The following is a 20,300-nucleotide window of genomic DNA, read 5'->3' on the forward strand; positions in this document are numbered from 1 at the left end:
GGCTCGAGGCCACGAACCGAAGTCCTGTCAGCGATCTGCGAGAGCGTGAGGCGCGTTGGCTCGTCCCTGTGCTCATCCCTGGAGAGCCACGCTGGGCTAGGGCCGAGCCCAAAAAGGCAAATTGGGCTGATGCTCTTAATAAAAAGAAGTTAAAGCCATCCCAAACCAAGTATTTTGGAAGCAAAGATAATAAGAAAGGGTGAAATTCAAAACAAGGTACACACAGGTATCATGTTGTGCCAGCTAAAGCGGGAGAAATAACTAGTTAGTACAGTTTCAGGGAACTAAAAGTGTTCAGAGATGAACTAAAACAAAGGGCTACAACTCCTCTGAGAAGTTACGTGAACTTAAAAATAAAACTCAAGAATGCATTTGTATTTGTAATTCACTTTAATGATACAAACCTCATTTAGGTAGTAGTATTAAGCCACAACAATATAGTGCCACATTTAAACAGCATTTAATAAAATGCAGAAGCTAAACCATGCACTGCAATACTCTATATACAAACACAACAATGCAAATTCCTCTTCATGACTGAAGACATTGATTAGATATAAAATTGAGACTAAAAAAAGAACATGCTATTATTTTTAAATGCTATCACACATAACAATGCTGATTTCACAAAAGCTTGCAAGGTTTTAAACTTGAAATTAAAATATAATAACATAAACAACAGTTTTCTAAATTATAATGAACAGAGGCTTCCAGAAACTATCCCAAGGAATTAAAAATGTAGATGATTCCTTTTATAAAAAATTGCAACTTTTGTAGGAGCTAAGAACTCTCTGGTATGCCAAATAGATACGACACTTATGCAATGTGCAGTTTTTCAGTTATGAAACTGTTTGAACACTGGCTTGCAATGTATTTTGGAGTACAGATTAATTAATAAAAATAATCCCACACTTAATGTTAATTCCATGTATGAGAAATTTAACATATAGGTTCTGTAAGTAACATGTTTTCTTCTTAAAGAATGTCCTTTTTATTTGAAATTTATTCAGTCTTACTTTTAACCCACAATCATTGAAGATATTTTTAAAATAGCCTTGTTATCATTTATTTAAGATCATTTAAAAAATGTACAAGAAGCCAGTTATCCAGGGGTGCAGACACCTGGCAGTAGGTGTGCTTCTCAAACTTTTGCTTTCTGTGGTCAAATACAGAAACCTGATTTCACATTCCACAGTTTCCATAGAATATTACATCAGAGCATTTATTGCCATTTATTGAGTGCATTTTGTACTTCAGAATACAAACAATTCAAATGTGTATATAAAACAAGTTCACAATTTTTAGATATGCTTTTTTCTTAATTCACAATTGAATTTTTAAACAGATTCAATCTTGATCAATACCCAAGTTAGCTTCCTAATCTTTAAAAATGTTACTGCAGTACAATGATGCTAATAGGTATTCAGGTTTCCATTCAGCCTTTAAAGAGGAAAGCAAACATTATTCAAACAGGACTGATTGTCAAGACACCAATGAAGGACCATCTGTCACAGGAATTCCTGCTATTAATTTAAATAATTTTCCTGCTGGAAATCTCAAATGTTAAAATGTATGTTTTACCATTTTTTCTATATCTGAAACAAAAGCTTACAAACACTTACTAAACAATGTACTGAAAACCAGCAAACATTCCTAGCCTTTTCCATAGCAAAGACTTACAAACAGAGGGCCCAACTCTGAAAGAGACTTGTGTTTTACTTTAAGCATGCAAGAAGCTCATGTTATTTTAACTGGTGTCTGCTTATCTGCTTAAACATACACAAGTCTTTGCCACATTTAGTACAAAAGGTGGAAATAAATGCCCAGAAAATTCAATTTCACCTTTTTAATATGACAGAAAATAGACTTGCTGAACTACTCCCCTACACGGTCTGTGAAATGCTTTCTTAAAAAAAAAAATAAAAAAAAAATAATAAAAAAATCAAAGTTAATAGAATTACTTTTACAGAAGGCTTCATTACTGAAGTCAACACAAGGGAAAAGGAACAAGAACTACTTATATTTTGATAATTTAAATGTTTTAATACTCCCTGTAAGTAATACATCATCTTACTGCAAGTCTAATTTCATAAATGCTCCATATGCCCAGGTCCCATGTGAACGGTGGAAACTTCACACAGACAGTGCAAGATCTGCACCGATTAATTTTGGGAAAGGACAGAATCTGAAAATGGACATCAGTCTGACAACTAAATGAACTAACCAGCTTTGTTTAGTTTAAACTGGACAATAAAGATAACATTGGAAAGTGAATATACAATTTAAATGCATTGTGAAAATCCTAAATAATTCTTGATGCTTGCTAAAAAATAAACTAACAGCCATCTCCCCCTTATTTAATTACCACTGTAACAGAAATGTTGCTTCATTGAACAGAGGACAGAGTCTTTGTTTAACTCACAGTTTGGTTTCATGTTATCATAATGGCAATATGAGTATTGATTTTTTTAAAACAGCATCCATTGCATCCTATTCTGTGTGCTACAGTTCAATGATAAAGGACAACTCATTTCTCTTCCAATTAGCCACTACTGAAGACTTAAAAAAAATAAAAAAAAAAATAAAAATCAATCTCTTGCCAAGTTTCACTGCAAAATAAAACTTTACAAAAACATCTCTCAGAAGGCTGAAGGAGAGTGAGTATATACTGAAAACAGCTAAGTATTTTCTATGACTGTAGTTATTTATATATTCATTTATTTTTAACAGACATTATATGTTCAATTAACTATTCACTGGCAGACTTCTACATGTCAAATGAGAAAAGGTAAAGGGAGTAATGTAAAAGCCAGAAAATTCATGGAATATATCTGTCAGTTCTGAACAGAAAATACTAAATTCAGGCTGGGTTTAGAAAAAGGTGCAAAGCTCTGAAATTCATGGAGATTCACCTGCTTAAGCAAGGCTTACTTTGGGCTATGAAACAAAATCCAGGAAGCTCTGGATTAGCAAATTAATGAAAAAGCTTTAACACATAGAACAGTATGAATACATGGCTACATATCTGTACATATATACATACACTACACACTTCCTATACACTGTACATAATATATTTAGACAGGTATAAACATACATTCATACACACATACATACAACTATGTACATATGCATTAGCTGCTCGAGTGAGTTTTAGAATTGAACACGCAGAAATGCACAATGGTGGGAGGCACAAAATAAAGATTTATAAAAATCTATCAAACCTTTTAAAAAGAAGGAAGACAGCCATGAATTTAACAATAATAAGTCATTTTCAAAGCATTCATGTAACTCAGAGTGATGTCAGGATACTAAAGGATAAAGTTTTAGTCCACAGAAAAATTGTTAAAGATTCATTATTTAAACAGTGTACCTTTGTCTGATAGGTAGGATGTAGCCACCAAAAGCAGAAGTGGAACTGATCAATTCCTAAGTCAGTTAGCCAGCCCTGTAGAACTACTTCAACTTGCCAAAAGACTGTGACCTTAAAGGAAAGTTAATTCTGGCAGAGGGAGATTGAGACCTCTGACTCATGGAGCCTCCACACAATTCATACCACCAACTTCTAAGTAGTAGGCAAGGTAACAGGACTGAGCATGCATACTCTGCTTTTTCTCTTCTGGGCAAAAGTAGATTAAAAAGAACCAACCCACCCTGCTTGTGCACTCTAAAGAGTAACTGAAGGAGAGGAGAGGGATTCCAAATAGAAAAACAACATTTATTTTTTTTTTTTTTTTCTTTTCAGGATGATATCCTGTAGGTATTTGTTGGTGCACCTATACATGTCTGATTGACCTGCCAGTTCTACTGCTCACACCACCCAATTCAAACAGGGCCCCTGACACCATTATTGCAGAAAGCTCTTTGATCACTGCTTCTTTGGCAGTATCCTCAGCCTGATAATTTCCAGATCCCTTTTCCTGCCTAAACTGTATTCCTGATACCCTTACTACTCATGCTATTTGGTGCTTTTTAAAATTATCCCTTACTTATTAAACAGCAGGTAATCAGGGAAGAATCCTAACTACCCTCTTAATTTTAATAGTCAGGAAAATGCACTATCTATCTTCAGCATCTTGGATGAAATAATTCAGTCTTGTGTACGATACACAACAATGAAAACAAAGTGTTTTACAGTGTCTGCCAAAGAAGAAACTCAGTCAGGAAACTGGTTTCATCTAGAAGCTTCAGCCCTGACACTTCAGCCCTTTCACACCTCAGAATATGCCCTTTGCCAAAGGATACGATAATGATAATGCAGAGCCAGCTGTACTCAGCAACAGTAAGTTACTTGAGTAAGTGCTGTTCAGGCTGCCCTGAGGGCCAAGTCCTTCAGATGATGGCAAAACGAGACTTGGTAAATGATACCAAGTAATCAATGGTGACCAACAATAGTTTCTTGTCTCAAGAGTGCTCTAAAACCTAAGCCTCCTTAATAATCTAACATGTTAAGGCAGCTTAAATAAAGGCTTGAAGGATCTCTCCTTGGAAATTGTTTTTTTCTTTTCTACCAGTTTCATGCCAGAGTAACTCCATTGGCACCAAAAGCACTCTATGTAATTTACAAGCAAATTAAGGGAAGAAAAGTAGTATACCTTCTTGACCTTGTCACAAAAGCAATAAAAATCATTATTACAAAGCTAACTCAAAATGCTCCTACAAAATTACTGATCATTGTTCTTTTCATCTACAAGACTCAAATCCAGTTCCTTCTCAAAAAAGTTGCAAAACAAATGAAGCATATGGAAAATGGACATTATTGCCTCATTATCACTCCCTGCATGCCCCAGTTGCAGTCAGCACAAAATTCTAACATTTGTCTGCATTACCAATACACACATGTATGTACTCAAATTCAGATAGATCTAATCAGATAGTTTTTCACTATATTTCTACCAAGTTAAAATATTTTCAAAAGTAGCAGAAACAGGACCTAGAAAATTCTGGAAGGAGTGAACTGTAGGCACTAAGGACAGCTTCAGTGAGATTTCACTTTTCTTAGAATCACTTTCAGAGTGTGATCCTTTGACTCCTAGTTCTGTCGACACAAGTTTGGCATTGAAATTTGGCCGTTATGAAAACAAGCTATTTCCATATGTAAAATAAAAAAAAATAAAGTTTTTCAACAATTGTTACAACAATTGTCTTCTGTCCTGTATTTGTAAGCAGTTTTCACTTGCAAAGAAGAAACAAAACAAAACTGCATGCACAATAAATAAACTCTAGATATTGCATTGTTGTTACTTCATTTACACTAATTAATATTTTATCTCTAGAGTCCAGTGAACTATTTGCAAAGTGACTACCAGAGATGGATCAAGGATAGCATGATGTGGCCTTGCATTTTTAGGGACTGTAGTCTATTTGTAAACAGAGCTGCTTATTTACCATTTTGTTTTACAAATGTAATATAATACATACATTTTAAGTTCTATTTCATGCGATCTCTCTGTTACCAAAAAGCTATAGTGGCTTTATTTTGTTTCCTGAACTGTTATGGTCACAGCACAAGTAAGAAAAATTAGGAAAATATATTTTTTGCACCAAAAATGGGGCCCTTTTACTTGAAAAACTGGAAGTTGAAATGATGTTTGTCATGAAAAAGCCAACTGGTGTGTATTCAAATTTGTGAAAAAATATTCCAATGGCTAGTTTTTGTGCTAAGGAATATTTCATTTGTCATTAACTGCATACTTATCTGCTTAAATGATTTTTACAAAATACTGAAAGCAAATTAAACGGCATAATCTTTTTTGCAATGAAAAATATCACAGTAGTTCAATGCAAACTGATTTTAGAACAACAATGGCATAACCCAATAAAATTTTCATTTTTAACAAAAATGGCTGTAACTCTTTCTAAGGTAGCTACTTCTTCTGATGTGAATATCACCATTATTTTTTAAGCTGTATACCCTTAAAACAGGGACTTTGCATCATAAGTGCTGATACAATCACACAAGTAGTTACACTGTAGTAAAACAGCTAGTACAAAATTCTGCATCCCAGTTGACTTAAAATACCGAGTGGAGATCTTCCATCACAATAAAAATATGAGAATTTCATTTGCTATAGCAAAAGCTGAGGAAAATGAAAGTGCAATATTACAAATCTCTGCATGCATGTTACAGAATCACATGTTGGACTCTGTTACACCCTTCTGAGAAAAGATGATTCTGAATGCGGTAACAATGGCAACTGTAGGAAGACTTGAATGCACCCAGAAGCTAAAATTAAATAGCCTCCATGTCACAATGAGTGCTACAAATGTGAGCCTCCTAATGAGTATGAAGTATACCAAGTCAAGGCTTTTTATTACATCAAAAGCTTCATCTAGAGCTGCTTAAGGACTTTTGGCTACAATTCAGACCCTTAAAAGACAAACACCAACATAGTTGGTGTTTCTAAATAAATGTCAATAACAAGAAAAACAGAAGTGCTGAACTTAGATTATTGTCTCATAAAAATACACAAGTATAAAATGCTTGTAACATATAAATAATTAAAATATTTAATGCATCTAATGAGCCAGGATCTGATGAAGGTATTAATTGCCATGACCTTTTTTTAAACTTTTGATTGTTTAAAGTATTTAGTGTCAATAATATACTAAAATGAAAGCAATGGTAGTAGCTCATGGCCAATACTAGAAAACATGTTGATGACTCATCACTCTAGACAAAATTAAAAAGTAGTTAATTTTATAACTCCATGGTATATCAGTCATTAACTGCAATTGTACATGACAATGTAAATCCTAACTATATTTCGGTTTCAGACTAAGTCACAGGAAGGTTGAGAGCATTGCAAAACTGGGAGTGCTCAGTCAGGGATGAAAAGGGAGTCGGGGAGTGATAAAGTAAGAGATCTTTGTAATACACTCTTGCTGACAGCCAGAAGTTCTACGTATTTCAGGTTTTGAATTTTACCTTTGCTTGGATGATGAGGGTTTTTAGGAGTACAGGAAGGAGTAAATTTGGAAATACAAAGAGCATACTCAAAGAGCATCACACAGCTCTACTTGAAAATGACTGTTCTTCCAGTTAATGACCGATTTTCACCACAATCAGAAGGCTTCCTGCAAGAATAACATTTGTCATGACTGTGTTGGTCTGAATAGAAACTTTAAGGAACCTGACCATTTCATCATTACTGTGTCAACAAACACTTTCTTTTCCTCCTAGTCTGTGTAATTCCTGCAGCACATAATAGTCACTATGACTGCACCATACTGTGAATTACAACTGCGCCAATTTAACATATAGTTTCACATAATGTGGACATCTGATTTAAGAATCCACATTAATATTTCATGCATGATATAAGAACAAGTGACTTTTTGTAGAACGAATGATTGTCTCCTGTAGCATTCTACATTTTCACAGAAATCACTAGCATTTTGATTAAGGAAATATGCAATTTTTTTCATTTTCCATAAGCAGGATGTTGATGACATTGTCGTTTTGACAAGAAGTGCTTACAAAGTGCTAGTATTATACCCTGGCAGTTATTAGATATTAATTCCAAGGATAATTTTAAATATATACATACTGTTCTTTTGACTTTTAAAGTAATTTTATTACTAATATCTGATATTATAAAACTCTATTTTTAACCACCGATAAGTTCTAAATACAAAGTATATGAAAAGTTTGTTCAGTAATCTATAGCCTTTAAAATGAAAGGCATTGAAAATATTCCTTGTGGCAGAAAAGGTCCTATAACAGGTCTTTTAATAGCTGCTTAAATTTTGTCAATGTCAGCAAACAGACAAGGAGAAGTCTGACAGGGAACTCATAACAAATTGGAAATATTTGTACATACCAAAATGCTATTCTTTTAACTTTGTAATTGTATGATTTTAGAAAATTACTTCAATCCATAAAATTGTGTTATTCCCACTACGCAGACGTGCCAGTTATTTGACCATTATATTCTGCTGTTTCCATTTTGAGAATGTAGGGGATTATGCTGTCAATGGGAACATTTCCAATGAGACCAGTAAAAAAAAGTTCCTCGGTAATGCTAGAGCTCATCAGCCTAAGTGCTGGCAGGCGAACTAGAATCCGGGCTAGCCTGAAAAAGAAGTTCAGTGATTATAAATACATATAATACCAGTTTAAAATACTTCGTGGCTAAAGAGCAGGATCTGCTTTTATTATGACCATAACTCATGAATGGGAGTAAAGAGGCAATTAAAGCTAACTAAGCTACCATAAAAAGAATGGTTACTTTTCTATCCTGCAAGTGAAATTAAAAGCCACTATCTTTCTTTGTGGTTTTCCAATGAAAGGACATATTAATGCCCTTTGTAGATACAACGCGTATATACAAACACACAGTTCTCCTCATCTGCTTTTGTAATTCCCAGCTCTGGAAGTGCTCCATAGTTCTGGATAATGCTGAGACTAACAGCATTCATACTGACTAGTGAGAACATCTGCACAATTTTAAGAGTAAAATGCTTAATTAAAACTTAACCATAAACAGCACAGTCCTCAGTTGTCTAGCAACCTAATTACAAACCAGATAGCAAGAATGGAACTGATCTGTGAAAAGGGAAATGATAATCTGCTTCTGATACGAAAAGGAATTTGTAGGGACGTGCTGTTACTCATACACAATGCCAAATGCTGTGGTGTTTTATGTACCAGGATGTTAACAGACATTCAATCTAATGAAGTGATTGTATTGAATTTCTGGACTTTCAATGCATTTGAAATCTAGGATGAAAGCATATCTGCTGTGTTTATATGGTAGATGTACACCACAAATACAAAAACAAATAAACTTCCTGAACCAGAGCCATGTAATAGCAAACCTCAGGCAGCACTGAACACAGGCCTCTTGAAAATGCTTGAAAATCTATGGAGAGAATATATACGGTCCATTCTGCTAATATACCATATCTCATAATTGCAAAAAGATCCAATGCTGCTGTTTTTGTGACAATTATAACACTTGTGCTTCTATCTCAATTTGTGCCAGCATTCAGTTTCTCAGAAATAATCAGATTTTACTCTAAACTTATCTATGGGTGAGCATGGGGATACAGATAATATTAAAATACAGGACATTGTTTGGGAAATTGTAACTCTCTGACTTTCTTCCTTAAGCCTCTAGTAAGAGAAGTAAATATATGGAACAAGTAATTATATTTCTTTTTGTCCAGCTCTCACACATGAAACCAGAATAACTGAATTGCACACAGAAGAAGAATGTGGGATTTGAAGATATTTCTGAAGTAGAGAATCTTATCTTTACTGTACCTAACTGGGACTCCTGATGCCCCTTCTGTTGCCCCACACAATGTTAACTCTGTAAGATCAGTGCAGAAACCAGTTTCTGAGATGGGAGAAGCTCTCTGTTTACAGGTGGGGGTTTTTTGTTGTTGTTTTGGGGTTTTTTTGAAGTTACACTCCCCTCAGACCTTGCTTAAATGTATGGGATTGCATACTTCTTTACATGAGGATACCTTTCACAGTAAGAGAGAGTATGTTCTAGGATATACTGCTAGACAGAAGTTAGAATTTCCCTTGTAGTGCAGAGAATCATTATGTTGATGAAGTTTAAAATAGTTTTGATGGAGATTATTAGAAAATAGGATAATTATTTCTAGCAAGTAAGAAACAGGAACAGCTGAGAGATGAAAAGACAAGTCAGATACTTCCAAAGATAGGTCCTTCAAAATATATTAAAAAAAAAAAAGAAAATAAGTAGGACTTACGAGTGTGAATTTCTCATAAACAGAAGCTTAAGAGTTGGTTACTGTTCCCCACGTGTAATCCTTATTGTTCCAAGGTTTATAAACTGACAGTTTTAATACTTCTCTGCATATGTAACTTGATAAATATTTAAAGGATGATAATCACCGTTTATTATTTCAAAGCCTCTTTGACAACTAACTTGAAAAAGGAGGCAGTTTGAATTAAAGAAGTTGAGGCAATCGAGGCAGTTATTCTTAAGACTTCTAATAAAGTAAGTCTGTTTGCTTGTCTAAACATGGCAATGAGACTCTCAAAAAAAGAACTCAAAAAAAAACAACTCTAATTTACGTGGAAGAAGCTAGACAGCTATTCTTCTGTCTACTTATCTTTAAACAAACTAGCTTGCTTTTATGAACAAAGTTCTAGTTCTGTCTCATCAACAGTTAAAAAAGAACAGATGTCAAAAAGGAAATTTTTACATCAATTATGTTATTTTGTACTACAGCCCACAACATTACTTTGGGTACTATAGACAATAAATACCTATAAGTATCTTCTGGATAGGTTTTTTGTACATAGTCCTGCAATTCCATCTGTGCCTTCTCCTGGAATTTTTCTATTTGAGTTGAACTGGTCAGACCAGGGTGATCTAAAGAAACAAAACATTTCTGTATGTCGATTGTTTCCCTAAACATTTTGAAATATATGTAGTTACAAGACTCTCGCATTTAATTTCATTTAAATATTTATTTTGTATTGGGATGTTTAACATGTTAGCTCTATAAAGGAAACCACTCAATTGAACATTTGCTTCCTGGCTTCAGAATTAGCTTGCTCACTTTTCTCTCTATAGCTGTATGTATCCAGAAGAAAGTGGAAAAAGGTTAAGCCAGTAGGTACGTACTTGGCAACGACACTCCTAGTTTATGTTTCTAACCTTGCTTTTTTAACTGTGTTTGCCTCTGTGATTTCGACTTAACTGTGCTGACTGAGCAGTATTTAGGCTTATTTTCTTGACAGATCACTTTCTTGACCTCCCTGACTCTGTCTCATGTTTTAATTCCAGCTGGCTCAGCTCCTCAAAGACAGTCACATGATCAGAAAAAAAAAAATAAAAAAAGAAAATACCACATATCTGACTATGCCCAAATATCTTCAGTGTTGTGTTCCACATGCTAGTCCCTTGAAACAGGATAGATCTAGCTTGAGTTTGGAGAGTTTCTTGCTCCTCCAACTTGAATAAAAACCCTAATAAACCTAACCCTAATAGTAAAATCTGCAAAAAAAAAAAAAAAAAAAAAAAAATTCAGAAGCAAATATTGCGACATCAATATCGTCTAATTAATGTAAGTTTTATTACAAAGAGAAATATATCAAAGCAAAAAAAACCCAAACCAAAACAAAACCAAAAACCCCAAACCCCCAATAATGAGATTCCTTTTTTTTGTATTTCGTTAAAGTGGTACACACCTTCAAATTAAAGTAAATAATCTACATTTCTGAGCAAGTGTTGCCCTTTCACTCAGCCTGTCTGCAGGGTTATTAGCCTTTTTGTGTTCCTAGGAACATTTCTCCACCTTTGCTGAAGAGACTGTCACTTCCCATTTTTTTTTAATGTCCTTACCTTATAATTCCAGAAAATCTTAAGTGTCTTCTTTGAGTAAATCCTCCTATCTCAAACACTGTAGATCATGCTTTAAGTTGTCTGCTGTCATTTTTTTTGGTAACAAATGGAATGCAGCCTGTTTACATTTATTTTTTGAGATTCTGTGGAAGTCCCATATAAAATACAGTGGTATTTCTGCTCATATTTCAGCGGTCCCTCTTAGGAGTTTATTAACAAAATTAAAATTGAAGCCAATTTATTTTTGTCACTGTGCAAATGTAATTCCTCTAATCCTTCCTGCCATTTACTTCACTAATATTCCTAGTACACATCCCAGATAACTTACTACTCATATATCCTCAGTTGAAGATACCTGAGAGTTTAGTCTTCTGAAGTGGGTGTACAGGAAATACCCAATATGTTGGAACTATAAATAACATTGATACACTGATCTAAGTATATTTACATATTTTAAATATGTACATATTTGCATAAACACATACTGTTTGTGATAAAACCTTATGGAACAATCATTTTATCTGCAGCTTAACAGATCAGTCTCATCTTAAGACATTAGTCTCATTTAAAAAATTGCTAAAATATTAACAGATGAATGCTTATTACTTAAAAAGATACAGTTACTAATTTCCTTACCAGGGCTAAAGAGGACTATAGCTTTAAGGTATGCATATTCATATCCATCAATATCAAGCTTGGCCATGCTGTTACAGAACTCCTGAAGTTTCCAGATGTGTTCCATGACTTGCTTTATTCTGTCTCCAGAAAGTTTATCTACAAAAAAATATTGCTATTTCATGTGAGCTCAAGTATATCAGCTATATTAACCAATATCCTTTTATAAAACATGTGAAGTGACTTGTGTCATTTGCTATCTTAAAGCTGCTTAAAATATAAAGATGGCCTGAATGATTATGGAAGTGAGGATTAATAAAGCTGAGTCAGACACAGGGCTAGCAAACAGAATGTTAATTCTTTTGCATAATTTTGCCAGCACAGCATAATTTGCAACACCAATCTTATTCCAGGGATGTACTGTTCTGAGCAGAGACTCTTAAATTATGGTGAATTATTCTACAAATGGCTAGAGTGTTTCTGGAAATTAACAGAAGCACAGAACAAATACTATCATGCAATCCTAATTTTAAATTGAAACAGTACTGAGTTAGCTTTTCCAGAAGTGCATGCAAGAGCAGTAATGACAGTGCTACTTTTTCCTCCATCTGTACTTTTAGAAGTGAATTTTTCATTTACTGTGGTAATTAGTCTTTTCCCCTTCTGATAGGGTAAATTCACTCAAATACACATACACAGATTCTTCCATCATTTGAAACACCACATTCCTTTTGTTGGCTTCATATTTTTTTCTTAAAATTTTGATTAAAAAAAAAAAAAAAGGATAAGTTAAAATTGAGTGGTATTAGCTGCTCAGCTAGGGAGAGAGATTTCTATTTTGGTAAATATACCTTCTCTCTGACTGCATATCTACACACTAGGCAAAGAATTAAAACCTTAGAGATTACAGGCAGACAATGTAATTACTATTATCAAACTTCAGAGATAAGTAAATTTAAGAGGGATAAATTTTTTCTTGAGAAACCCATTAGAATAATTTTATTCCAGTCATGACCTCTAACGCTAATATTTCATATCATTATAAAGTAAATATTTTACATTTGTCTGTTATGGCTAACATTGTATATGATTGCTTAGACCCATGTGCCTTAAACTGAATTTTTGATATATTTTATTATTATTTTACATATTTTCTGAAACTGCAATAAAAATATTGAACAAAAGGAACATTTTTGCAGTGCCCTGAAATCAGAATGAAAGCATAATCTACATTTCTAAAATACATGAATTGTGATACAAGTTTTTAATTACTCAAGATAGATCAACATCATCAAACATGATGTTAATGTTTTTATTTCTAGATTAAGTGGAAAATGATGGTGCAGAAATACTCAGGAAAAGTGAACTTCAAGTCCAGATTTTCCAAATAGCCTCATCACTAATGTGCTTCCTAGATAAAAGTTCTGGAATTTATTCACTTTGGTTTGAATTTTATAGTTATAATACACAACATAATATCTATATTATGCTGTATATTCTAACTATAAAATAACTTCGCAGAACAGATAAATAAAATGAATCATCACCATACCATAATAAAACAAATCATCCTCTTTTCTTAACCAGTCTCAGGTAACACGGTATGACTGGAAGTACAGGTTGTAGAACAAATTTATTTTTTTCTGGGACACAGGAAGAGAGGTGGAGCCAGCTTAAGGCTGCAATAGCCCCACCACTTACTCCTCCACAAACTCACTCCCAGGGGTGTAGAGAGAATGGACAGCTCTATTTATTCTGACAGAGATATAATTAAAAGCCTAAATCTGTGTAGAACATAGAATATGCATGTTTCCCTGTCTTTTAAACTCCTGCCCCTCTCTCTGTACAGGAAAGGAGCATCAGTTTGTTGTATTTTAAGCACTCACCAGGCTCTCTCCAATTACCACCCTCTCTCCGTCCCCCCAACAAAAAACCCCACTCAAACCTATATTAATTATGAAAGCCTATTATCCATTTAAAAATAAAATTTCTGTCTAATTTACTTTATCATAATGAAGCTAATAAAGTAATTAAAACAAATGTACTTTACTAGGACTGAAGGATATTAAAACATTTTTTCAGATGATCTACTTTTGTACACTTCATAGTTCTACAATCAAGTTTTACTCTTCTCAGTAAAACCTTTTTTTCAGTTTTTGCTGTATACAATAATGGCACCACAGAAATAATCAAACAAATTGGTACCAAATAGTATTCTGTAACCACTTTTAACTCACATTTAAATTTAAGCTAGCTTTCATGTAATATGCCGTATTTTAAAGCTGCTAGTACTGTTTTTTTCCTCCTATTAAAAAGGGAATGTTATTCTCATGCTAATCAGTCACATTGATTGGGAGAATCCTGAAAGAAAAGAATGAAGGAAAAAAAAAAAAAAAAAAGCAACCATAACAGATTATCATCCATTCTGGATACAGTCATCAACAGGCCAACACTGAATTAAAAAAATAAAATTACATAAATCTTCCTAAAAGTGTCAAGAAAATAAGTAGTTTAATGCTTCAGAGGGTACTTCAAAATACAATAATCATTACTGCATTATAGCAGTATCCAAAACCAATATACTTGCAAGAACATTCTTCTTGTGATACTTGGCAAATGCTATAGTTGTACATTGCAAAGCAGAGAAGAAAAGCTGTGGAAGGAAAAAACATTCTGGTCTGGTTTGAAGGAAAACATTATTATTCTAAAAGGAAAAAAAAAATACATTGATGGGAGGAAATCTCTGTGAGTACACCCAACTTTAAAATGTACTTGTCTTTCTCTATACTGTCAGTCAGATGTAGAATACAGGAGAATACGTCCTCCAGCCTCTTCCCAATTTCTTCTGTGGACACTTCTATCCCAGAGATCTCTGTGAGGTCACAGAATCAAGGTTGGAAAAGACCACTAAGATCATCAAGTCCAACCACCAACCCAACACCACCATGCCCACTAAACCATGTCCTTAAGTGCCACATCTCTTTGGCTTTTAAATACCTCCAGGGATGGTGACTCAACCACTTCCCTGAGCAGCCTGCTCCAATGCTTGATAACCCTTTCAGTAAATAAATTTTTTCTAAATTAAGGTCAGTGCAACAAAAGTTGTAGATCATCCAAGGAAACGTAATTATGCAAGAGAAGGCTTCTCCTTCCACTGGATCCTGGGGAAAAATTATGCCATTGATTAGGAAAGACCTCATGAGAAAGATTATACAAATGTCCCTGTAGTGTTGACAGGACTGAACACATTTAAGAATCACACACTCAAAACATACCTTCCTGTATGCTGTTCTGGAGATGGTTGACAATAGCTGCTAGGATAGTAGACAGACTCATCACCTGTGCACACTGTGCCAGGCCTAAGGTAAACAGCTCATTCCAGCAGGCACGCACAAGGCTTGTATTGCACTCCTGCCTATAAACAACATAAAATAAAAAAAACTGTAGGTAGTTTTCATATCAGGTTGGTGTTACCCTATGTGTAATTAAGTTAATTATAACAATTAATAATAAGGATTAATATACTGCAAACCACTTTACTAAAAGTCATATATTAGCATATTACAAGTATTTCAAAAGCACAAAGAAGTTATAGGCCGACTACAGGAAACCATTTCAGGTTATCTGTAAAATAGTGCTCACCAGTTCTTTACCAAGATATATTTCTACAAATTAAATGCTTGCTTTTGATTCGGCTTTAGCTTCTGTAACCGCAGTAACATCAGATATTGTAGTTATCCCCTCCTCTGCCATCTTCTATTCTATTCTTCAAAAAGGAGAATATTGCATAGTCTCTACACATTGTAAAGAATTAATTAAAAATTAAACAATATCGTCATTTAAAAATTCAAAGTAGCTGAAAAGTGTTCAGATCAGTGCTTAAATTCATTAGAAAGCAAACCACTCAACAGAATATGTCCATTTACCCAAGAGCTTGAAATGCAGGTATGGACCTAGCCCAGTGCATAGAGAGGAAAAGTAGTCGTGATGCTGACTCACAGATGTAGTGTACATTAAGGTACTCTGGCATTGGACTGGGCATTGTCAGCTGCAAAACACAGAATTACAGTACAATATATACAGTTCAGACAAAAACCAATTTTTATTATAGATTGAATAACCAGTCAAAACATTTAAACTACTCTCATAGTCTGTCATAAGCAAGTGCATAACAAGAAATTGTCAAAGGAAAACTGCACTAAATAACTCATTACTACTGGCAAGGAAAGCAAAAGAGGAATAGAAGACAAATTATATGAGAGCGAGCTCAAATGTTTCCTATTAAAATTGTTTAATATTCATTTATGAATAATTAAATCTAGAAATTTAATTGCTCCATGGAGTGTTGGCTGGCATTACAGTGCTATAGAAGATCTCAAAACTTTTTAAAAAGTAGTATAATAAAATCTAAAATCTAAGCACCTAAAATGGGAAAGTCATCTAATAGGAATCTACAATCACAAAACATCATTATGGGAATAAGCAGGTTATGATAAAAATTTGACTACATTAAGTATTACTTATTTCAGTAATGATCTTTGTATTTCTTGAAACAGTGCAATTTGCTTTCAGCAAGATTAACGCCCTTATTGTTTCTCGCACATTGTTTAGCAACATGTGTGTGTTTGCATCCAGTTGAAGCTGAAGCATCTCTAAAATTCAAGGCCTTTTTCAGTGGTCTAACCATAAGCATCTAAGAAAGCACTGTAGCCTGTTTATATTAAGAAGTCTTTTAGATGGAAGTTTTACACTATCTAGAATTATAAATTAGTTAAGCAAGACATCGTATTATATGGATGATATGGAAAGTGATTATCAACAGCACTGGAAAGTGAAATACATTTTAAAATATCCTTCTGTCTATGAAAAGGTCTTATGAAATAACATCTATATTCTTTAGACAGAGCGTGCAAGAGTGAAAATTGTATTAGAAGCTTTGTAACAGCAGATGATGTCCTAGATTGCAGTGCCAAAATTAAATATAAGAATAAAGAAAACACAGTAATTTTGAGTTTTGTCTTAAGTGTTAGTTTGTTTAGTAAGACATTTAAAGAAACACATACCTTAAATGTGACATGGGTATCTGTAAGTAAGGGTCCTTCCACTTCAATAATTGGTGTTGACTGATCTCTACTGATAACATGAATATTCCCTCCTCCTGTAGGATCCATCCCATCAGCCAAGTTAGGAGCTGCTGTACCATCTGTGGTATTAAGTGCTTTAGCCAAAGTATCAAATGCCCTGAAAAAAAAAAAGTAATAAGCAATGAAAAGTGCCTCCTTATACCTTAAAAAACCGCAGAGTAGTAGTCAAATTAAATGCTATAAAGCATTTCCACTTAGAAGTAACATATACAGGAACTGTTTATGCTAAGACACAAGGTCAGACTTTTCATTACAACCTGGCCCCTGTGTACTGTTTGGACATTAATAAAAGGAATAGATCTGCCAATATATCACTAGTAAAAGACTTCCCCTGTAAGGGGGGGAACTTTTTACTACAATATATCCTGCTTTAATAGTTTTATGCTAATATTTGAGCTAATAAATGGGTCTCTTGTGCTTACCATTCACTATTCCCTCCTTCTCACTTTGGAACATTTAACAGATTATGTGAGTATTACAGATTAGATGCATTCTGCAAAACACCCTACAGCCCCTGTTCTTGATGTCCAGTTTCTTGGAACAGTGGAGAATAGCGTGATTCTCTTCTAGACAACATGCCTAAATTTCCTTTCCCTTGAGATGAGATATGGCCAGACACTCCTGATCTCACAGTATAGACAGAGCCTTAGAAAACTTCCGACAGTAACATATGAGACTGGTCCCTGGACTCCTTTATACTCAAGCTGTAGCTGGGCCATTGCCATAATAAGGCAGTGTGAATTCCCTTCTTAATATAACAGAGCTAAGATTTAAAGAAAAAATTTTGCTCCAGTTTCATAGCAGTGGACAGTATTATGGCATAGTGCTGTTTTGCCAGTATTTTTGTCAGGAAGATGTTGCGTTTTTTGGGTGGTTTGTTTTTTTTTTGAGGGGGTGGATTTTTTTTTTTTTTTTTGAAGAGTTTAAATAAAAGACTTAAAGAGCCTGAAGTTAGGTTCCTCTTAAGAATCTTCTACTTGAGAAACAATGGACAGTTTTGAGGCCAAGTATTTTTCTTATTTCACTATACTGCCAATTTATGTTTTCCTTCAATCCATCCATGCACCCCCCCCCAAAAAACCCACATAAAAACCCCACTGAAAAAATCTCAAGCTCTGCTGAAAATTTTAAGTTTCTATGATCCTTTTCCCCTTGTTTCTCATTAATAAAAGCAAAGACTTCAAACTATTTCTAAAGATTAAAAAAAAAAAAGTTTCTTAATCCTAGTTTAGCTACATTACCACTAGGCATTACGGTAGCACAATCTCAAAAATAAATCTGCAGTAATACAGACCTCTAAAGAGCAGGGCTAAGAGCACGAGCACTGTGCAGGAGAAGCTTCCATAGAACAAGCCTATCAAATACAACAGAACCAAAGTGTTGCTATTCTCATAGTCTCTCAAGGTTACAAACTAGTTATTCATTGATTTTCTGAGTATGAAACCTGGTCTAGCTTCAGAACGCTACATTTATAATGCAGGACACACTTTTTCACAAGAGGACAACATCCAAACCCAGATTTCTAAAGAACTGGTTTTGTGTTTCAAAGTAGGCGTCAATCTCTATTTTGTTTGGCATCACAATGCCAAATTACTTCAATGAATGAGTGCAAGTATGTGTCGTACAGAACTCAAATTGCTAAATAAGATGCAAATATAAATGCATACCGTGTAATCTCACTTGCGGACTGCTCTTCTTGTTGAACTTCAGAAGTATCTCCATTATTTAGTGACTCACTGAGATTAGCAAGAGATGTTACAACATTTGCTAGTGTTCCTAAAGCACCCTGGCTTGTTTCAGCCTAAAAAGAAAGAATCATATTAGTAGATTAAAATTATAGGCAATGTATCATACATCAATTTTTCCCCCACTTTCAACCGTGTTCTTTTTCCTGTATGCACCTTTTCTTTCCTCCTGAACACCTACAGGAAGAACAATGGCTCACAATGATCTTTAAAACCTATTGCAATCATCAATCCTAGCCCTGGCTGACATATCATGTAGGGAACTACCTGTGGCTGACCATTTGCAGAAATATGCCCGTGAAAAGAAATCATGTTCCTGTTGATCAGCTTATTACAGATCTTCAGACTTACCCCAACCTTACATTCTCAAGAGCAAGAATTATTTGTGTCTATGTACCTGTCTAAAATAATCTGAACAAACATATATGTTCAGAACTTAACTGAAAGAATAATACCTTGGAGTCAGCAGCTAGGAGGACTGTACCATCATCCCTGATCAAAGGCTGCTGAATATTCACAAGCATTCCTGGATCAAGAAGACCTGCTGACCTGTTCAAAAGCATAAGGCATCTGACAGTCAATAGTATTTTACATTAATCAGAAGAATGTGTAACAACCTGTGTCAGAATGAAAGGGATTACCAGTTTCTAAATGAACAATTTAATGAAGCTCAGAGTTTATTCATCAGGACTTAAGTCTTTCTGAAATAGCTTCCAAAAAGTACCTTGAAAGACAGAAAGACTGGAACATATTTTCCTTTCCTGTGCAAAAGCAATGACAACTTCCCAAGTAGATATCCTCTCATTTGCTTTTTATGCTGGTTTATTATGTCTTAAGGAAAGTTGTTGTCTTCTCATGGTTTCAGAACTCACTTAATAGCTCTAGAGTTATGCATTACTTTGCAGGAAAGCATAACTGTGCATTCCAAGTTAGACAACTGACAGCACTGAAGGAAAAGGTTATGTCGAGTAAACGTATTTTACATTCCAAAATACAGCCATAAACAGTCGTGTAATCAAGGTCTGCATAAAGTCTCTGCTGCCTTTAGTTCTGCAGCTTTTTGACCCAACATCCTTTCCCTTTGCTGTATCTAATTTAGGGAGACAGTGGGAAGTCTTTGCAGTCAGCAAGGATAAGTTTACTTGCTGCTTATACAACACACTAAGTCTGCATAACCCAATACAAATGCACGCATCACAGGTTCAAGCCACAGGGAATTTATAGTTCAAGGAGTCTAAGGCTAATAATTAACATTGTGAACTACCACAGGCAGCAAATTATCATGTGTTATGTAAATCTGAATCTTACATAAAGTCTCACTGAATGACTATAATATTGGTTATAGGACTGTAAGGGATCTGTAGCACAAGGAAATCTCAAAGAAGCAAACAATTCTCAAGGAAATTTGCAGCCCAGTCTTCCTAACTGCAGTGTAATTTGGAAGAATATATATATATATATATGAA

At 34.5% G+C, this 20,300-nt stretch overlaps 1 protein-coding gene across 1 annotated transcript; it reads right to left on the reverse strand.

The window, feature by feature from the left end:
• Nucleotides 1-7,850: 7,850 nt before the first annotated feature.
• On the reverse strand, nucleotides 7,851-19,383 carry NR2C2 (nuclear receptor subfamily 2 group C member 2; the record flags this gene model as incomplete). The annotated part of the gene is made up of 8 exons (XM_010162743.2): nucleotides 7,851-8,075; nucleotides 10,250-10,355; nucleotides 11,967-12,104; nucleotides 15,221-15,360; nucleotides 15,872-15,993; nucleotides 17,009-17,186; nucleotides 18,757-18,890; nucleotides 19,290-19,383. Coding segments are annotated over 8 exons (1,087 nt in total), but the record flags the coding sequence as incomplete, so codon positions are not given.
• Between the last annotated feature and the right edge of the window lie 917 nt (nucleotides 19,384-20,300).

This window comes from Antrostomus carolinensis, unplaced genomic scaffold (genome assembly GCF_000700745.2).
Source record: "Antrostomus carolinensis isolate BGI_N321 unplaced genomic scaffold, ASM70074v2 scaffold22902, whole genome shotgun sequence".
NCBI lineage: Eukaryota > Metazoa > Chordata > Aves > Caprimulgiformes > Caprimulgidae > Antrostomus > Antrostomus carolinensis.